This window comes from Kwoniella bestiolae, chromosome 1 (assembly GCF_000512585.2).
Source record: "Kwoniella bestiolae CBS 10118 chromosome 1, complete sequence".
Lineage (NCBI taxonomy): Eukaryota > Fungi > Basidiomycota > Tremellomycetes > Tremellales > Cryptococcaceae > Kwoniella > Kwoniella bestiolae.
In genome coordinates this window covers 6822174-6838335 of record NC_089241.1, presented here as the reverse complement: position 1 = coordinate 6838335, position 16162 = coordinate 6822174, and the positions used below count along the sequence as shown (strand labels likewise).

General features: G+C 47.6%; 7 protein-coding genes across 7 annotated transcripts; 4 read left to right on the top strand and 3 right to left on the bottom strand.

The window, feature by feature from the left end:
- Positions 1 to 628: 628 nt before the first annotated feature.
- I302_102572 (uncharacterized protein) lies at positions 629 to 3096 on the bottom strand (the record flags this gene model as incomplete). Its single annotated transcript, XM_019187938.1, has 8 exons — positions 629 to 1033; positions 1086 to 1445; positions 1525 to 1705; positions 1822 to 2013; positions 2084 to 2349; positions 2417 to 2591; positions 2665 to 2819; positions 2884 to 3096. The coding sequence occupies 8 exons, from the start codon at positions 3094 to 3096 to the stop codon at positions 629 to 631; spliced, it is 1947 nt and encodes a 648-aa protein (XP_019050816.1).
- A 1184-nt stretch (positions 3097 to 4280) lies between these two features.
- I302_102571 (uncharacterized protein) lies at positions 4281 to 5201 on the top strand (the record flags this gene model as incomplete). The annotated part of the gene is made up of 1 exon (XM_019187937.1): positions 4281 to 5201. The coding sequence occupies one exon, from the start codon at positions 4281 to 4283 to the stop codon at positions 5199 to 5201; it is 921 nt and encodes a 306-aa protein (XP_019050815.1).
- Positions 5202 to 6431: 1230 nt separating this feature from the next.
- Positions 6432 to 7691, top strand: I302_102570 (uncharacterized protein; the record flags this gene model as incomplete). The annotated part of the gene is made up of 2 exons (XM_019187936.1): positions 6432 to 6526; positions 6755 to 7691. The coding sequence occupies 2 exons, from the start codon at positions 6432 to 6434 to the stop codon at positions 7689 to 7691; spliced, it is 1032 nt and encodes a 343-aa protein (XP_019050814.1).
- Positions 7692 to 7970: 279 nt separating this feature from the next.
- On the bottom strand, positions 7971 to 10271 carry I302_102569 (uncharacterized protein; the record flags this gene model as incomplete). Its single annotated transcript, XM_065869519.1, has 8 exons — positions 7971 to 8546; positions 8603 to 8924; positions 8984 to 9178; positions 9265 to 9353; positions 9429 to 9549; positions 9630 to 9804; positions 9918 to 10059; positions 10209 to 10271. 8 exons carry the CDS (start codon positions 10269 to 10271, stop codon positions 7971 to 7973), a joined length of 1683 nt encoding a protein of 560 aa, XP_065725591.1.
- Positions 10272 to 10601: 330 nt separating this feature from the next.
- Positions 10602 to 12637, top strand: I302_102568 (uncharacterized protein; the record flags this gene model as incomplete). The annotated part of the gene is made up of 10 exons (XM_019187934.1): positions 10602 to 10769; positions 10837 to 10924; positions 10986 to 11061; positions 11122 to 11202; positions 11276 to 11504; positions 11578 to 11695; positions 11774 to 11938; positions 11996 to 12063; positions 12125 to 12276; positions 12427 to 12637. The coding sequence occupies 10 exons, from the start codon at positions 10602 to 10604 to the stop codon at positions 12635 to 12637; spliced, it is 1356 nt and encodes a 451-aa protein (XP_019050812.1).
- Positions 12638 to 13273: 636 nt separating this feature from the next.
- I302_102567 (uncharacterized protein) lies at positions 13274 to 14558 on the top strand (the record flags this gene model as incomplete). The annotated part of the gene is made up of 3 exons (XM_019187933.1): positions 13274 to 13414; positions 13686 to 14021; positions 14205 to 14558. The coding sequence occupies 3 exons, from the start codon at positions 13274 to 13276 to the stop codon at positions 14556 to 14558; spliced, it is 831 nt and encodes a 276-aa protein (XP_019050811.1).
- A 144-nt stretch (positions 14559 to 14702) lies between these two features.
- On the bottom strand, positions 14703 to 15047 carry I302_102566 (uncharacterized protein; the record flags this gene model as incomplete). The annotated part of the gene is made up of 1 exon (XM_019187932.1): positions 14703 to 15047. The coding sequence occupies one exon, from the start codon at positions 15045 to 15047 to the stop codon at positions 14703 to 14705; it is 345 nt and encodes a 114-aa protein (XP_019050810.1).
- Positions 15048 to 16162: the final 1115 nt, after the last annotated feature.

Below are 16162 nucleotides of genomic sequence, written 5' to 3'. Positions count from 1 at the left end.
GTCATTGGCGGTGACGACATGTACTCGATGGAAAAGAGGTTGGATGTTGAATCTCTGATGATGAGTAGACAAACGATTGAGGAGTATAAAGAAAAGGAGAGACTGACGACCCTGACAAAGCCTGAGAGAGCATTGTGTATTGCTGAAAGAGTACTTGTTTGTCTGTCGCACACTTGATCGACTCGCACAATGCCTTCTTGTCTTCAGAAGTCAGACAAAGGCTTATACCATGAGCTTCGATGCGATTTATAGCTTCAGGACATACAAGGTGAAAGGACTGCCATATGATGTAACCTATGTCAGAGGGCTTTTAACAAAGTTTCCTGAGTGGCGAATTGGTGACAGCAACGACATTCCATATTTGGTATGTGCTTCGTGGCTCGGCCTTTATTGGTTTAGGCAGTGCTCAAAGTGCTCTCTCAACTATGCTTGCCGAAACAGACGCGTCAAGTATCCAGCTCGTTATGATGAGTTACTGCGAGTCATTCGCAAATTATGTGTAAAATGACATCCCTTCAGATTAGCGATCCTGAATCATGAATACAGATCCACTACAATATCCCAATACTTCTAGTCGTACAGATCCAGCTCCTTCCCTCAATCAAACTCTGGAGTAAAGACACATTCCTCAAGAATCCAGACCTATTATCTTCAAGATATCCTTCGCTGTGTCCTTCAACCCACCATCCTTCAAACCGGAAGCTTTCTCATCCTTCCAGTTGTTCGTCCCCTCTTTAGCGTCTTTAAACTTATCATCGACCAGTCCTTTCTCCTCTAGCCAATCTGGCACTCCCATCACTGGACTGTACTCCTCAGAAGGGGTGGAATCGTCGTTCTTCCCATCCCAGCAGAAATTGTCAAAGCATTTCTTGCAATCCTCCGTCCTGTTCTTAGAAGTGTACGAGAACGATCGGTCGGTCAAAGCGCAAGCGAGGCATTTGGGCCAAGTGGGGACTGTGCCGTTCAGGGTCAGAGATCGCATACCGTTTAACATCGTCTGGGTCGCTTCTTCGCGATCGTAATCTAGTTGGAACTGCAGCCATACTCAGTCATTTCAACCCACGACATGACAGTGCATCACTTACAGTGGATTTGTTGGAATAGTATGTCCAAGGGTATTGAGGGATATGCACAATCAGCGGAGTAGTCGTGTCTTCGCAGCCAAAGAAAGTGGGTCTAGTATTCAAACGACCATTGATAAACCCATTTGGAGATGGTACCTGGGGCATTTTGATTCTCGTATCATCCCTTTCGTCCAGTACGATCGCTCGATTGAAAGTGGTGTGAATTGAAGTTCCGTCAGGCCACCTTGTCTCGGTATTTTTGGAGCTATCGAAGGCGATGATGGCATCGAGATTACGTTCGGGGACCAGCAGCGGCTCGAGGGGAAGGTTCTGATGGGTTTCCCCCGCGTCGACCAAGGTAAGGAGCGGAAAATCTTTCAACTATAACACAAGGTCTCAGCCGTACTCATGCTACCGGTGAAGGGAGCTCCGCCACAGAACTGGTCCAATATTCACTTACGGGATTCTCTTCGGCATCCCAGCCTTTGAACGGATTGGGTATTCTGACCACATCGAAATTCTCTTCACCTATCTCATGGAGCACCCCTTTCAGGGTCGTCAGGATTAGATTGCTGGAGTTGGTATTGTTGAGCTCCAGTAGTAAACCGTTGAACAAAGTTGCAGATGTGCCCATAACAAATCTGGTGATAGCCATATTCAAAAAGGTCAGCTTGGGCCAGCTTACTTCGAGACCAGACTGCAGTGCAACCTTTTGGTGGATTGTACGACATAGTGTGGTCGGGGAGATAACACTCACGATAATCTATCTAACCCTTCCCAACACTTGTCTTTGATCTTTGCGTTGTCCAGCTTGGTGCCTAGATTTCTCACAGGGGTAAAACCTCCAGGGACTTTCTTCTTCGACCCAAAAGCCCATGAACCGAAGGAATACGGCGTAAACTCCCACACGGTGACATTCTCGGCGATGACATATTCACCTTCTTCTCGTCTGTACCGACCAACATTGCAAGTCAGCAGCCCGCTTATTGCTCATTCAAAGAGTCTAAACAGCCACTCACTGAGAAGCAATGATTATAGGCATCGGTAGCTCTCCTTTGCCGAGCTTATCAACTGCCTGAGGTAACGAAGATATTGTCAAGTTGGGGTGATCATCCATTCTGTATTTTTCAGGCAGAAGATGTTCCCCCAAAGCCAAACCCCAATAGTCGGTTAGTTGAGCTGGAAAACCTGTTTCCCTCTTACCGTTCACCTGATCCGCCAAGGAAGTGTAGAATGAGAGTTTCCCATCATCTGGCAAGATTAAGTTGGATTCGAGATTCCAGACCTGTAGGGATTATTTCATTATGAACAGTCAATGTCATTCAACGCATAGGGAAAAGGGAATTACATACCTTGTCTATCATGTCAAGAGGTAACATTCCACCGTTGGATATCCAGCTCGATGTACCCCATGATCCGCCGCTCAATCCCGCCATATAGGTGATCGCGTCCGCCCAGCCACCTGTCCCAGCGTTCACTGCCTCATCACTCTCTTTCATCAGACCCATTAACCCTCCTAGACCAGTGCTGGAGGTTGAAACCGCGTCATATCAGTGAGACCCGAACGCAGCTCGGAGAAGTGGGAGGAGATTGGACGTACACCATCGCTCTATATCCGCCCCCAGAGATCGCATAGCCTATAACGGGCGTTCGAGGTGGTGTGGGCATCTGTTGTTTGTCCATCATCTCCTTGACGGCCTCCTTGACCACCGTCTCCCGCTTCTTCAGAAATTCCTCTTCTCCTTTCGACAGATGCTATGGCCAATTTCAGGCATCAGTTGAGAATGACGCTTTGTTCGAGTAGACTCTGAGCACTCACATCCGCGGTCCAGATCCATTCCTGATCTTGCGGACAATCAACTTCTTCAGGAGCGTAACCCGTGTCTCCTCCAAACCAGGATCTTACGACATGCCTCACATGGGCATGATCAAACAGCCACCACTGTGCGGCGTCTACAGCCATATCGTGTGGACCATGGAAAGCCGAAACCACCTGTAGTGATAGAGCCAAAGGGATGAGAAGGTACAGCATATTGTATCAGCTCGCTCGTACAGTAAAAACACATGAATAAAACAGGAATCGGTGAGTGGCAAATCTGTCGATCAGTGTACTATAAATACTGTATGACCAAAAATAAACACATAGGAGAGGAAAGAGGAAAGTTGATGTATGTCTGTGTTCGATCTAATCAGGTGATTAATGAGCCTTGATCTTGAAGCACAGGACATAGCGCATCACACCATCATTTCCGTTCTTAGCATACTTTGTTCTCTCTCACAATCTGCTGTTGCCTCCTTTCTTGTCCTCTCCACGGAGAGTCATCAACATTGCCTACAAAGGATGATAGGATCTTGATTGATCTTGGCTGTTTGATGTAGGAGTCTGTGCGATCACCGGTATCCCCGATGAAGTGGCTTGACGGGTCAAAGCCTTGCTGGCTTGTTCGGCTGATACATGTAATGCGATGCCGCCCTGGTGTCCATACTGCTGAGTCCATCAGTGACATCTCCACACATCATGATGTGTCAGATACTTGTCAAATGCTTCACAGGACGCCACGCAAGATCAATATTTGATCACCTCGCTCGCCGCTAGTTCGATGCGCATAAGGAACGCACTTCGCGTCTCATTGGCTGCGTGTGCTTCAGCCAGGGGGGCTACGACAAGAGAAGGAAATGGAGAGACCGTGATCTTACCGAGGGTGGTTGTTCACAGTATATAGGCTTGGGCAGTACATAAAAGACTTTGTATGATCCATCGCTAAAGTGCCTCCTCAATGGGAAAAGCTGAAACCCTTGAACAGGGCATAACATAAAGGACGGTTCAGCTCAGCATCCAAATGACTGTTGTCTATGGGTACGCACAGGTCCTTTGTCATGAGCAGTCAAGTGAAGAAGTCTGTAGCTCCGACCATGTTGTTGGAAATCGCACTGAGATTATTCCGCTAATCAAATATGCACAGCCGTTTTTCTTCTGTCGCCACTTGTTCCTAAAGTCCATAGTTCTTTCACTCTTGAAATCGGAGTGGCTCTAGAACACTAGAGGTGTTACGCATATTAGCTTGGGTGAACCATTGTTCGTCATCTCAATAACCCTGCGCACGATCAAAGAGAAGGGAGAAAATGCCCAGGCAGAGGATGAACCTTTCCTACGAAGACTTCAACACCCTCGGTCTGCATGGATCACGAAAAAGGCCATCATAGGTCAAGGATCACATGGAGCAGGAAGGTCCAGCCAGGGCACCATATGGAGTGGGAAGTACAACCCTTGATGATACTGTGATGAGTCAAGTGCAATCGAACCAAGCGCATTGGGGAGATGTAGGACCGCACTCTAACGGTGCCGATGGTTTTTTGCCGGAGATCGATATAGCCTTCTCCTCAAACTTTCTTAATGTCAACGACAACTTTTCATATCAGACTGAAGAGTACGTTCCGGACCCTCAAATCGTCTTTCCAGCTACTAGGGAGATTGCCCAAGCATTTGAGAGCCACACTTTGAGTCAAAAGAGACCCCAACCTCCATCGATCGCACGGCAGAACTACCTGTACTCTGCGCCCACTTACAACCTAGCAACAGCCGAAGTCTGTCCTGATCTCCAAGTGCCTGATAGGAATCTACCATACCATGCTCATGGGGGAAGTTATCAGCACCATCAATGGACATTTCAAGGGCCTGACGTTCAGCCTACATCCGATCAATACCCACACAGCCCAAATACGACCGACTCGGTCAATGGCATCTCGGCTGTTCTTCCGTGGCCTGATCCAGACTCGATGACCACGCCATATGTAGACCGATTGAACACAGCCTTTCGTCCCGAACAGCACCAGTGCCAGAGTGACACAATGGCTTCGCCTTTCTATGCAACGAACATCTCTACAAACCAGGCTGAGATAGGCAATGCAAGGAGTCTAGCGACCTCCTCTTCCTATCCTGGCGCATCGGGCTTAAGTACACCTGGAAACCGATCTCGTGACAGCTATTTGGGCACAAAGACAACCATCTGCATTGCCATCACTAGGAGCAACATACGAAACCCGGAAAGCCAAAGGGCCAAGTTGGCATATGCGGCAGGCGTTTTACGCATCAGATTTGGGATTATGAGAAGGATCCGATATGTTATTATTGCGTAGGTACCTTTATCATGTCTCCCAGAATACTCGGGACGCGGACGTGAATGGAGTGATTTTCATGCTGACCTCCAGCACTTGTCACCAATGTTGGATTTTACTGTTAGCGAGATAACAAGGGGGCAATGACCTTGACTACTCCAACTTACAAGCCTGTACCCCCTACGAGGCTCATCAACGATTGGGCTACATATACAGTCACAAAGAAGCAGCTGCGAGATAGCACTCGAGCGAAAAGATATATGGACAATCGGAGCAGATGCGATGACGTTCTCATGAACAGTACTCCGCTTGAGCAGACCGAGTCGAAGGCTTTGGGGAGGTGGATTAAATTTCAGAGAGGAAAGAGGAAAGAATACGCGGAGTTATACGCAAGATCTCTCGAAGCCTATCATGCGTTGTGGACAGAACGCCAGCAAATAGCTGTTGACGGCAATGAATTCACTTGGCCAGATGATTTTGGAGTTGAGCTCACGGATGACATAGATACACATTTACAGTGATTAGTAAAATAGCTTACTTCAGCCCCAGTTATGAATTGTTACTGTATGTGGACATGATCTGCCCGTGTAGCTGAGATGGCGCATTACGCAAAACACAGACTCGAGCAGAATGAAGGGGAGATCAAATGTGGGAATGCTCACCTTTGAGAGTCATTCACAATGCTGTTCAGCGCGATGGAAAAGGACGCTACTTTCCGGCACTATGGGTGTCAGGCTAAGCAAGCTATGGACTACCTTGAGATGATGCTGAAGGCAACGTGGATCAAGAAATGCTCCCAGCAAGCTTGGCTTATCATGTCATTCATGTAATTGTAGATAAATAGCTTCAGTTAGTCGTAGCAGGAGTGGTCTGTAAACCCGATCAAACCTCTTCCCATATGATCACGAGTGACAGAACTTCTTTTCGAATTGTGGGCAGTTTTCTGACATGATACCGAGTGGCCATGAAAGTGCTTGACGCGAAATCCTTTTTCTGTTTGGTCCGACACCAGTTTCGTCCGCAAAGTCGTCCCACAACTGCCCTGCATCACAATGGAACAGCCCTCAAACCTGGCTTGCAACTATGTGGATGACATCATTGCATGTTTCATGACGCCTGTCTTTTAGGAGTTGGTACGCCCATATAGAGAACTTCTGATTCTTCCCAAATGCGAGCTTCACCTTCACTGTGGTCCTGAACTGCCAATCATCGAGAAACATCTCCTTTTGCGCTCACAGGAGCCAAACATGAATGATCATCAACATCTTTCCGACCGAAGATCCCGGCCAAGCTATACCCGTAGGGCATACAATAGGCATGGGAAATGCGATATCAAATGGATCGAGGTCAGTGCGACTGGAGAAGAGACAGAAATAGTTTGTGGAAGGTCAATCAAACCTTCCAATGGTCATCCCGATGAGGTCGATATTTGTACAGAGCACGTGAGTTTGTGGATCCTCCTTCTTGGTGTCCCCTGTGGTTCTGCCTCATGTGAGGTGGCCATGTCAGCTTACTGGATTTACAAGACAGAGCAAGCATGTAAAACATATGACCAATTTTTACGATCGACATAGACATGAAGGGCTTCCTCTGTGGGTTGAGAATCTGATGGCGGCCAACAAAGAAAACGATATTCAGTGGACGATGTCATACAGAGAGCTGTATCGCCTTCACAAGCCAGACACCCTGAAGATAGCGGCCAGGCGACCCAGAAAGTTACCCGATGTTGACGACAGCACTGGCGTGGTCAGCTGTATACCTGCAGATCCGGAGGAGAACGGCACGGACCTGAAAAGTAGAGGGCTCGTGACTGTGTGGAACAGTCACTCTAACACGGATTCATCGATGCTAGTGCTAGAGCAGAATGATCATGCCACACCACCGATTGAAGTTACCATCAATCTCGAGTTGATAGCATCACGACATCTTGACGCACGTTCAGTCCCTCGCACATCATCTGAAAACTTTGTCCGCCATAGAGCGATATCGGAACGAGGGGAGGATCGGGATAAGCAGCTCTTTGTACCTGGTGAGCCTGATCTTGATGACTTGATTCTACTCAACGATCCCAGCCTTGATGTGGTGACGCCATTCCCCGAACCGAGCCATGCGCCTCTGCAAATTATATCTCCAATGGAACATTACCGGGTTTTCCTTCCTTCAATGCATAATCAAGATGTCGGATTGACCAATAGAGAGCTTAAGAACCCTACACATTCGCTTCATCCATCTAATCAACCAAATTCCCACGACCGCATGTCCAATTACGTGAAATACGACCAGCCTTGGGTGGAAGGCTCTGATTTCTATTCTAGGGATATCTCCTTACAGCTCGCTGTGTTGGATTCTCATAGTCATCAAATACAGCAAAGACGATCCGATTTCTACTCGCAGGATATTTCTGAACAGCTGGCTCAGATGAGTCAAGTGAATAACTCAAGTCTCGCTTATGGGCACTCGGCGAGACCAGATTTGTACTTCCAGGATCAGTGGTATATCAACGATGTCTGACAGGTCAACATGGAATAATACCGACTGCTTGGTGTAACGTGAGCGAAAGCAACCTGATGGAATCGGGTTGCCGTCATTCTATAGGAGTCGGATGGGCGATGCGTACCTGGTCGTCATGCTCTTGTGTCTGATTTAGGGGTACAAGTGGATGACAGGGTGAAACCATGTCTTAAACAGATCACATAGCAAGATTGTGCACCCGATTATACATGCCCTGGGAGACTTTGCAGGGTGTGACTGCATAGAAATCCGTGAATTTCCAGCTCCCCATTGGAGGTCTTACCAGCCCCCATCCTTCCCACCACCCGTAGCATACTTATCCGAGTTCTTCCACTTACTTCCCTTCCTCTTCCCAACCTTCGCCCCACTCTTGCCATGATGTTTCCTCTCGCTCAACTGTCTCTCTCTGCTCACCTGTTTGGCAACAGTATCTTTGATCAGATCTGATCCACCCTTCTTATCGCCAATCTTCTTGATCTGAACTCTATCGTGGTGTCTCCTGGCGTTGCGCTGAGAGGGCATATACGATGTATAATCCGTTTGGGCGGGGCCGGTAGAATCGTCCGAATCTTCCGAATTGGACTCCGATATATCACTTAGGGAATGTTCGGATTCCTGATCAGAAAGGAGATCATCGGGATCATCGTTTCCTAATGCTTTGTGGAGCCGGATAGCTTCGAGTCGAGCGGACATCTCGGCTTGGAAGGCTGCTTCGTCGAATGGTGCTGAGGTGTCTTCGTTGTTGTTCTCATCGTCTTCTTGCTCCTCCACATCTTCGTCTTCGTCATCATCCTCGTCATCATCATCTTCTTCCTCACCATCGCTGGGAGGTAGATCCTGGACTTCCAGCATATACTGTGCACGACGTCAACACGAAGCCATGTTCGTCCGGTATCTGACTTTAGACTTACGTCTTCCAGCTCCCTCTGTAAAGCTCTTCCAAATCCACTAGCTTCCACTTCTAGATCTATCCTCAACCTCTTCTGAGCAGTCTTCGAGCTTTCTGCTTGGTTCTCGTCTTCTTCCTTCTCATCTGCTTCAGCAGGTCCCTCCGTGACCTTCTCTGTTCCTTCTTCCTCTTCCTCCTCCGAGATAGAAGCAAGATCTTGTTCTTCCAAGACTTCATCTTCCTCGATTTCCAAGACATCCTTCCAAGTAGGCCATGATAAAGCCTCGTACCGGAACCTACGACGGAAGAACCGCCTTATACAGTTTACATCTCGATTGAAGAAGCTACAATGATATGTCAGCTCTCTAGATTAGATTTTGGTGTTGCAATACAAGATACCCACTATTCCGCATTCTCATGTCTCGTACTGATCATCTGAGGGAAATCAATCACAACGGGTTCACCGCTCTTCCTCTGAATCATAATGTTGAATTCATTGAAATCGCCATGTATCAATCCTGCGTGAGCCAGTCGGACGATCAATTCCATCAATTTCGAGTAAAGGTCGGCGGGATCGTCGCATTGTTCGATTGCTCGCCTGGACCATTTCAGTCGTCAGTCTGAGACTGCGGAGTCGTACCGATCGAGGAGAAGAGATGACGGAGCAAGAAATGCTATACTTACAATGGGTATCCGTCTATCAGAGACATGACTACGCAATGTCTTGCTTGGTCTATTGGGACTGGTACGGGGAAATCATGCTCGTAAAGAGCCTATCAACGTGTTCTCTTGTATCAGCTTCTGATTATGAAGACATCATGGTCTCTCAAGCTGAGGAGTTTACGTACCTTCATAAAGGCGAACTCCTTCTGAGCAGATAATCTACTCATGTACATCCATGACGCACTCTTCCTTTTACCCAGATAATCTCGTTTAGACTTGATAGCTCGGAAGGAGATTCGACCAAGTCTATGGACGACGTTTATATCGGCTTCGCTCGATCCATAGGTACTGAGAAAGCCAGATTGGCAGAACAATCGACCACATACCTGTGCATCTTCAATATCCTCTTTTCACCGCTTTCATCGGCAACTATCATAATATCACTTTCCTTCCCCACACCCACCCTGGTCCCTACAGAGTGAATACTTGGTAGTTTCCTTCTTGAGAAGGTACGTAGTGCTAGGTAATCTAATCCTCCGTAGGTTAATCGATATCCATCGTCTGAAATATAAAATGTATCGTAAGCCGACAGTGTTCAATCGACTGATACCAAAATCAAGTGAAGGCGGAATATAGACGGTACATGAATTGTCATCCTAGAATGTCAAACTCACACTTGATATTCTGTGATCTTCCTACCAGGTTTCTCTTCGCCAACTCCCCCAAAGCCTTGTTCACTCCCCCTCCTCTTATTCCTGATAATTCAGCTATGAGCGAGGTAGGTACCACCTCATGGTTCTTCGAGCCTATCTCGACCTATTAGACATAACTCTATCAGTACATGCCTTTCAGCATTCACGATGCACCCTTTCCGAACTCATAATGCAGCAGCATCCCGGACCGCCATATGGCAGATCGACCAAGAGAAGATGTGGTTGATGGACGATGAGATCCCTTAAACTTACAGCTGAAAGTACCCTAAATTCATCCGCTGAGATATATCTCAAGTCTGTGGCATCTAACTTCATCTCGCTTGTCTCTCAATGCTATGGTGAAATGATGAGGGATTATGAGAGGTATTTGGTGTTATATATACACTCGCATTTCAATGTTGAGATTGACATTTAGCAGGACTAAACGGTCACGAAAACAGAGCTCAACGAGGCAGAAATCTCTGAATCACGTGACATGACGCGGAGAGCTATCAAAACTCCGTCATCGATCGGGGCGCCTCACTATACTGTTACCCTACTGGTGCTTACTGCTTACATCAACTATAACTATATGATATCCTTGTTCCTTCCTTCCTCTTCATTACTGCTTTTCATCACTACCACACCCAATCATCAACGACCACAATGACAGCAGCAGTACTCAACGGCGTACCCAACGGTATCGCATCCAGCTCAAGCTCAAGCTCAAAGCTGGCTTCCTATCTGTCCGACGAGACTAGATTCGCGAGTATCGATAAGATCCTCGATAGGAAGGGGCCATGGACGGACGAGAGGTTTGAGGGTGGTCAAGGGGTGAGGCAGCTTTTTATAATCGATCGTATGTGTTACATCGGAGTAGCTGATACTATCATGCCTTCAGACCAAAGACTTTCTGCGGACTCAAAGCAAAATCCTTGTGATTGGAGCTGGAGGATTGGGATGCGAGATATTACAGAATCTAGCTTTGAGTGGGTCAGCTAGTATGATCATTCCAAGGGTAAAAGCTGATGATAGTGACATGAAATTCAGCTGGCTTCAATGATATTCACGTGATCGACATGGACACTATCGATATCTCCAACCTCAATAGGCAATTCTTATTCAGGTTAGCTAGCTTGCTCTCAAAGTCTAGAACGCCCTGGGCTGACGCATCTAAACCTGACAGAGAAGTAGATGTAGGGAAGTCGAAAGCTCTCGTAGCTGCTGAATTCGTAATGAACAGAGTCCCAGGAGTAAAAGTTACACCGTATGTCTTACCTCAGCTCTTCTCTCTTTTGCAAGCTCCTTGAAGGAAACTTTAGCTGATTTGGAATGGCCAGATATCACGGTAAAATCCAGGATCACCCCATATCATTTTACGAGCAATTCAACATCGTCGTAGCCGGATTGGACAGTATATCAGCCAGGCGATGGATCAATGCTACTCTCGTGCAGATGGCCCAAGAGGATGAAGAACAGCTGAAACCTTTGATTGACGGTGGGACAGAAGGGTTTAAAGGTCAGGCTAGAGTTATCTTACCCACGGTCACCTCTTGTTACGAATGTTCGGTGAGTCAGCTCATCTCTACCCGACTCAGCTCGGAACTTCAAGCTGATGATGTTGTTTAAATGTTAATGTTAGATCGACATGCTCACTCCTCCAACCGCATTCCCCATCTGTACGATCGCCAATACCCCTCGACTGCCTGAGCATTGTATAGAATGGGCGAGCGTACTCGAGTGGCCGAAAGTGCATAAAGGTGGGTCTGCTTCAGCATAGAACATTCTTCTCGCAACTTTTTAGCTGACACGTATCTATCTGAACCTTCTTGAAACAGATAAAAAGCTTGATACGGACGATCCAGATCACATCGAATGGCTATACCAACAAGCTTCCGCTAGAGCAGCACAGTTCAAGATTGAGGGTGTGACTTGGGCGTTGACTCAGGGCGTAGTTAAGAATATCATACCAGCTATAGCAAGTACGAATGCTATTATTGCAGGTCAGTTGTCCTTGTATCTTCCATGATATGAAGCTTTCAGCTGACAGTTCTCTTTAGCATCATGCTGTAACGAAGCTCTCAAAATAGCTACTGCGTGTGCACCTTACCTGAATAACTACATGATGGTGAGCTAACGAGCTGCTACCTAAGAAATATTGATGAAGCTTACGATTGCTGTCTACACAGTATGTCGGTAACGATTCGGTCTATACATACACATTCGAACATGAGAAACGACCTGAATGTCCAGTGTGCGGTGGTGAAAGCCTGACTGCTGAGGCGGGTAGGTACTGGACTTTGGAGAGATTCATAGAGAGTTTGACGAATAGGCAGGATCTGTGAGTGTGATGTCACACGATTTATAAGTGGAATCGAGTCATAATTCAGAGAAGCTCGTCTGAATCTGAATACCGCACCCTCATAACATACCTCCTTCGCTGTTGTCACTACGCCATATATAAACATGCTAATACGCTGTGATTCGCTAGGCAAATATCAAAACCCTCTTTATCTTACTCCAAAGGAGCACTCTTCTGGCCCTCACCTCCGGATGTTTTCGAAGCTACCAAGCCGAATCTCGACAAACTCCTTTCAGACTTGTTAGATGAGGAGGAAGGTATCGTGGTTACCGATCCTGCATTACCAGTCAGTGTAAATTTGTCTATCAAATATGTCGATGCAGAAGAGCCAGCGCAGTAGATTGAGAGCTTAGGTATATGGCATACATCATCGTAGAGGCTTTAGTAAGAGTTGTATATATGCATAAGACAATGTCATGTTGACATAATGATATTTTGGGGATGTTGACTGCGGTTGTGCAGTAAGAGTAACCAATTTGCCACTCTTCGACTTTACGTTGTTTTCGTCTTTTCAACTCTCAACTTCGTCATCCTCTTCCGTCTCCTTTCAACGTATTTAGAGATCACTCTATACAATTCTTGACATTCTATATCACCTTTACAACCATCCATCTATCCAATATACATCTTGATACTCGTATTGTAGCAACGATATTCGAGCCTGTACATACCTTGAAGAAATCAGTTCAAGACAATCTGAAACCATTAGATCGGGAAAATCATCATACCATCACATCTAATCCTAACTACCACCTATCTCTCATCGACACTCTGATTCGCTCTATCAAAGGATCATCCAACCATCCCGCCAGCCATCCCTTCTACATAACATCGCCCCCGAAGACACACAATCAAGCTGCCTTCCCACACTCATTCTCACCCAACAGCGGGGCCGTCATCCAGAACAACCGGCCCCTTCCCCTCTCCCTCCAATCCACCCCTTCAACATAGGAACCTAGGATACAATCCCAATGCGATGAGCTCCACGTCCGACACACCCCTTTTTGCGGGGACGGCCACAGAGAGCAGCACGAGGGGATTGTTCCCTACGCAGAGTGGGTCGAGGGGTAGTGCGGATAATGATAGGCCTGGGAGTCCGAATGTGTATTATTTGGTTGTGAGTGGTCTGGCCTTGGTCTTTTGGGTGTGATGCTACATGATGAGTGAGGTTGTGTGATGGTTGATCGATTGGAGAGGTCATCTCAGGAGACGGGTGGTAAGAGATGGATGGATGATGTCAATGGTTTACATCATGAGATACCGGATATTTCTCATGCCTGTCTACGCTATCATCACTGGCTACCCGTCTGTCAATGACCCTCAGATGAGGATTGAGATATGATCCATAATAAGCTTACATTACCTCACGAGCTAACCCATTCATCCAGTTCCTAGGAATCCTAGTCGTCCTCCTAATCCTCGCAGGCTGCCTAGCCCTCAGAGCAGTCCGCATGCGCCGCCGCTATCGCACTGCCACCCAAATCGCCTTGGCACGGGGCGAACCGATCCCTTCGCCCGGTATGGACCCATACTGGCGTCTTGCAGGATTGGCCACATGGACGTCGGAGGGGTTCGATCGACTGGGTAATATAGAGGGCGAGCTGAATAGGCGGAGGGAGAGGGAGAGGGAGAGGGAGAAGTTAAAGATGAAGCCTGGGATTTGGGATTGCGTGGTTTGGGAGAATGAGAATGGTTTGCATCAGGAGGGGCTGGAGAGTGCTGAGGTGAGTTATCCCTTTCCATGGTGTGGTTGCGCAACGTCATAGTCTTCCCCTCAAGCCTTCTCACAATCTTTATACGTGAGGGAACATCAGTCTCATGGTATTAATCGCTCTCATCATTCCCAATATCACGTACTCTCAGAAAATATCCCCCAGAATCGATATAGCTGACCCACCCCCACACAGCCAATATCCCTCCAATCCCTCCTCCCACCCTCCCCTCCTCCCACTTCTTCCCCACCTCCCAACGAAGTCTCCTCCCCAAGACCACTATTCGGCTTCCGCCAACGATCCTCCCCGCCAGAAGCCCCACCACCACAGACCAAAGAGGTACATCGAGAAGTAGCGTCGGGCGAACCAGTGAAAATGGGAGTGATCATTCAGATGCCTGTCCCGCCCGAGCAGCAGCAGAAGCAGAACGACGACGATGAGGAGAAGGTGGGCTGGGAGATGGGTATGGAGCTTGGGATATGGGAGGGTCGGATTCAGAGTGGTAGTGCGAAGGATGGGAGGTTTAGCGAGGAGAGTTATGCTATTTAGGTTTATAGATTGTTTGGCCTCGTGAGGTGATACTTTGTGTTGCTTGAGTGGTTCATAGATTCATGTAGCATATAAATATATACAAATATAACACCTCCCTTGTTTCTACCGGAAAGGTCGAGGTAATTCGAAGGAAGCTTTGGATCACCTCCATCCATTAAGGTTCCTCAGCTCATTCTTTGCAAGCTTATAATTACCACTGGTCTTGGCTGTATTGCTTTCATCATGGGAAGTGTAATTCCCAACAGTCAAACCAACATTGGAAGCAGCATATTGAGTTCCGATCTGAGTTCGCTGAGTTTGAGTTCGGATTCGACGTTTACGTTGTTCCACTATTCTTGCCGTTTCACGTCCCTGTCTCGCTTGCCTCTCTTGCATCTTACTGGTACCGTTGCTTTTGCTTCCAGCAGGAGAAGGAGGTAGCTGAGTGGTAGTACTCTGATCCAGCTCCCGATGAGATCTTTGCGTCGGGGCTTGGATAGGACTCATAGTGGTGTTGACGACCTCCATTCAATTCTCACCCAATCTCTTGACTGCCTCTTCCACGTCGACGAAAATCGACTCACCATGTATGGACATAAAGCCCCCTGAGCACGATGGTGCTTCTCCCTCCGGTGTGGCGCCTTGATCTTCGCCACTATGCGCTTCAAAGGGGAACGCCTCGAGGTCAGTATTGATGTGTTCTTCTTTGATCGTCGGAGCGGAATCCGACAATGCTTCCAATTTTGCGTCGTCAAAGTGTCCCTCGGCCACGTAAATTTTAGTGCCGCCGCCCCATTCTGGTAGCAGGTAGACAGTCGAGTTCCTCGGAGTGTGTAGTACAGTCTCCGAAGGAGGCGGAAGGGAGGCATCACCTGCGGAAGCACAGGTACAGGGAGGCTCACCGAGCGCATCACTTTGCGTGGTAGAGGAGGTTTTCGGTAGCTGGGAAGAATCAGAGATAGAGTGCTCGGCGGAGGTAGGAGCAGAGGTAAGCAGGATTAGACTTTCTGACACACAACAGACAGAAACGTGTACAAAGTAGAGAGAGAAGCAAGCTGCAAACAAGAGATCCGCTTGGAACGACACGTCCTGTCGCCCTTATATACCTGTCATGAGAGAGCAGACAGTGTGACATGAGAAGCGAAAATTCGCGAACGATCAAGCAAGAAGCAAGCGAGTCTTGATATTCGATGCAAATCCTTTCTGGACAATGAGGTCGGTCTTGACCCCAAGAACAGAAGATTGAAAGGATAGACAACAAGATAATCTATGACGCTATGGGTCTGGGCTTGGGACTACAGTGGTACAAAAAGGTGTCCCCCTGACTCGATCAAAACAAAACTCAGGTGGGTTGGTGAGACAGGGGGGTTTACAGTCCAGCTCAGCTCCGAGATGGTGTCATATCTTCCAGCTCAGCCATTGTGATATTTAGTCACAAGCACAAGGGAAGAGGGCGACTGAAGCCCCTTATCGTCATGTAAGGGATTGGCTGAGTTCCGAGAGCTGGCGCACTTGGTACATGGGGATTCGGAGCGGCATGACCATTCAGCGCCGGATCTCTGTACGAGTATTGATTGGATGTGAGGGTGATAAGCTGATTTTATCCGTTCGCGGGGAACGCT